This window comes from Erigeron canadensis, chromosome 3 (assembly GCF_010389155.1).
Source record: "Erigeron canadensis isolate Cc75 chromosome 3, C_canadensis_v1, whole genome shotgun sequence".
Classification (NCBI taxonomy): domain Eukaryota; kingdom Viridiplantae; phylum Streptophyta; class Magnoliopsida; order Asterales; family Asteraceae; genus Erigeron; species Erigeron canadensis.
In genome coordinates, this window is record NC_057763.1 from 28,542,084 (window position 1) to 28,545,966 (window position 3,883).

At 29.7% G+C, this 3,883-nt stretch overlaps 1 protein-coding gene across 1 annotated transcript; it reads right to left on the reverse strand.

The window, feature by feature from the left end:
• Positions 1–2,241: 2,241 nt before the first annotated feature.
• Positions 2,242–3,641, reverse strand: LOC122593661 (protein SOB FIVE-LIKE 5-like). The gene is made up of 4 exons (XM_043766095.1): positions 3,134–3,641; positions 2,774–2,863; positions 2,613–2,686; positions 2,242–2,513 (listed from the first exon to the last, which is right to left on the reverse strand). Exons 1-4 carry the CDS (start codon positions 3,509–3,511, stop codon positions 2,483–2,485), a joined length of 573 nt encoding a protein of 190 aa, XP_043622030.1. The 5' UTR covers positions 3,512–3,641; the 3' UTR covers positions 2,242–2,482.
• Between the last annotated feature and the right edge of the window lie 242 nt (positions 3,642–3,883).

Below are 3,883 nucleotides of genomic sequence, written 5' to 3' on the forward strand. Positions count from 1 at the left end.
CGGGGGCGATGAGGCGTAATGTGGCGTTTTATTGGCGCACTTTGCACTTTCTTTCTATTTCTGTTAACCATATTCTCAGCCCGTTTTTTGACTTTCTTTCTATTTCTGTTAAGTTCTTTATTTTGTATTCTTGTATTGTTTAGTAGTACTTAATTTACTTGTAATTCGAATATATCTTCAATAAAATTGTTGTTTTCTTGAATGGTGTCCAACATAATCTTTAGGTTTGCCAGTTGCCACATGAGTTATGTGCATAATAGGATTAAGTATTTTTGCTATTGACATTTTACATTTTACCCTTTGGTTGTGTCTAAGTTGATTCTTTAATTAGTTTTATACTATGCATTGTATTCGTGCCGAGTGACGAGAGTGAATACTGTCTATCAATGAAATTTGACTAACTTTTATAGTGATTCTCGTCTCGCTAGTGTTTAAATAATTGAGAAATACTTTCAAAAAAAAAAAAAAACTAGCTAGTTAAGTTAACTTGAATATAATGTATGTATATAATATTAACATAATAAATGCAGTATTAATAAATCCTAACCATTAGAAATATAAAAATATTATGTCATATAAATATAATATCAAGAATTTAAACATAATACATAGTACGTGTTTTATGTATAAAATCATTTCCGTAGTATTTATTAGTTATGCTCCGTCAATTATTTATAAATCGGTGAACCGGTGTCCAAACGGGTCCATGACTAGTGTATGTTATATATACATGTGTGATTTTAAGGTGGGAGAAAAATAACTTAAACAGTTAAACTATTTATATATGCAGCAAACAACGAATGTATATGATTGTATCGTTGTTGTTATTAATTTAGTAAAGTGTTTTGCAGTTTTGTCCACTCCCATTGCATATGAAAACTGAAAAAGTTGCCAAATCTTTTGGAAAGTTGATGGTGTAGGTCCAATTATTGTCTAAATATTATTTCACTTTTTGGCAAACCTTTTGCTCATATGGTCTATTAAATTAAGAGCAATTATTGTAAAAGTTTTGTTGTGATTCATTACATTGGTAATTTGGTATAAAAAGGTTGTCCATTATATGCGGTAACCTTCTAATTTTAAAAATTTGATAATTTCATGACACACGACATGAAATGGCTAGATCAATACAGAACAAAATAGCACCAGAATAATAATACCATACAATAGTATGGGTGTTGATGTCATGAAAACCATATGTATGCAAGTATCATGTATGCCGTATTTGAATGGTAATTTGGATATATCTTTATGAAGATGTACCGAATGATATTTGTCATACATCTATCAAAGAACATCAATATCATACGATAAATATTAAATACATTGAGTCTTTATTAATTGGTTTCCAAAAACTATTAACTGGCATAATGAAAACCTTTAATCCCGTGAAATATAAGGACATCGTCTTGGAATGATGGTTATTCTATATCCTTATAAGGCTTGCTAGATGAAATAACTGTCACACGGCTACCAAATGGTTGAGAAACGGTCACATGAACGTTTGATTAGACCATATACATCTTTCAAGTAAAAAGGCTCTCATCTTATATAAGTTGAACATAAAATCCTTATATGTTATGCTCACTTTGTTAAACTGATAATGATCAATTGTCACTTGCATTTCCCCAATAACTTCCAAATTTGGTTTATATATTATGTTAGCGAATTGTTAATTAACTACTGCCAATAAGTCACTAATTAATTATTATTAAATGCAATTTTTAGAGGGTGGATATCCTCTCAAGTTGGAAGTAACTTGAAGGGTCAAGTTAGAGCAATCTTGACCCTTGATTTTAAATCAAAGGTCAAAATTTTTACATCAGATTAGTTACCCTTGATTTTGAATCAAAGGTCAAGATTTTTACACCAGACTAGTTAGGTTGGATAACTTAAAGGAATCTGTTTCTAACGTGTATGAAAAAACTGTATCTTCAAATGTTTAATTCATGCATTTTATGGTAAGTATCATAATATGCACCTTAACTAGAGTGCATAATACGCACCTTAACTACGTACTACAGTTCCTAATACTGAATGTTAACTCATAAAAAATTTTATGGTTAAGTATGTTTATATGTCTCAAATTGGCATAACATTTAATATAATATTAACGATATTAATATGTAATTTTTCCTAGTTTATAGCTCTAGAAAATCCAGGACTGACAAAGTGACAAATGAATAAAGATTCGTACAACTTCTTTGGATATAGCTCTATGTGCTAAGTAACTTTGAGAAATAATGACCAAATTGCAACCGCATTTATTGACAAGAAAGAAAAATGACTTCCAAGGAACACGAAAAATTATTTCCCAGATTTTTTTCTCCTCAGGTTGTTCTCATTACAACTTACAATTTAACCTTTAAAATCAAAAATAAAAAGTGAGAAAAATTGAAAAAATAAAATAAAAAGGAACAAGATCCCTCCTTTTGGATCTAAATTCCTCATGCTCTCATAAGTTAAAACGTTTGCATTTCTTCTAAACTCCCCACCTCTTTTCTTCAAACCATCTGTGCATTATAAAATGTAAATTTTATTAGCCAAAAGTACACCCTTACAATGCATATTACCCATAGTAAAAACAGTAACAAAAGTACTATAAACTTAACTGGTTTTGTTGCAGTTGAGTGCCAGAAACAGAGGGATGAAAAAACCCAAACTGATCTTGATATGCAGGTTTTCCCTAAAAAATCAATAATTTAATTACCATAATCAAACTATTTGTAGTAAAATCAAGACTGATAGTCTTTAGAAACTGTAAAAAAGGTACCTCATAGTAGGTTGTGGAATAGCCTTGTGAGTAGTCTATAATGTCATTTTCTTCCAATGAAGCATTCTTGTTTCCCACTGTTAGATTGTTCTGTTATAAAAACAAAAAAAATACCCATTAGACAAAAACCATTTTCATCCAAAACCCACATTGCGATTTCCATAAATATTCACATAACAACCATCTTTTTATTCTTTTCACATACTTCCAAAATAGATTTTACGTTTTCAAAAATATATTTTGTTATAAGAAACCACTAATAAGTTTTTTTTTTTTTTTTTTTGGAAAAGTCCGTCTACGTCTTTAAACTGCAATAATCAGACAATCATTTTAAAACGCAATTTCAAACGAAAAACTTACATTTGAAATGTTGAAAAGGGGGGAGCTAGCAGTGTCATCAAGAAAAGAAGGCAAATCTTGAACTTTTCTACATAAACTTGGTTCTTTAGGAATCTTTTGTCTTTTACCATTTGTAATAATCTTGTTAAAACATTCTTGTTCTTCTTCTTGCTCTTGAAAATGTGGTGGGCCTGAAGATGCATCAGAAACCATTGACATATCTTCTTCTTCATCATCATATTCATATGAAAATGAGCTCTTTTTATAAATAAAATCATCACCATTAGTATTGTTATGATTTTCAAAAGATTGTGTAGGATACAATATTGAGTGTTCTAAGTATAAAGTCCAACCAGACTCACATCCACTTATACATTCTGAACCATAATTTTCCTCCATTATACTTTGTAAAATATGAATCAATTAAATAAGTTGTTTTTTTTTTTGGTCTAGAGAGATTTTTTTTTTTTTTTGAAGAATTTAGTAAGAAGAAGAATGAAAAGGGGATGGAAGATATATGTGTAGGAGATGTGCATATATATATTGACTATGGTTTTATGAATAAAGAAATGAAAAGAAAGAAGAAACAAAGGAGAAATCAGAGGGAAATCTTAGACTAATTTTGTCGTGACGTACAGCATTGCATTCGAGAGTAAATCATAAAGTGCCAGTTGGGTTGGTCTCTGTAGGTGTTTATGTATGTCTCTTTTGTGTCTCACTATCTAATTACTGTTACTATATATAGACTGAATTTTTTTAACATAACTCTAT

Bases quoted from the DNA above. Each gene is read 5' to 3' on its own strand.
- LOC122593661 (XM_043766095.1), bottom strand. From the start codon at position 3,511: ATGGAGGAAAATTATGGTTCAGAATGTATAAGTGGATGTGAGTCTGGT. The intron at 2,687-2,773 runs GTACCTTTTTTA...TTGATTTTTTAG, and splicing joins ATTCCACAACCTACTATGAG to GGAAAACCTGCATATCAAGA. The intron at 2,514-2,612 runs GTTAAGTTTATA...TATAATGCACAG, and splicing joins ACTCAACTGCAACAAAACCA to ATGGTTTGAAGAAAAGAGGT.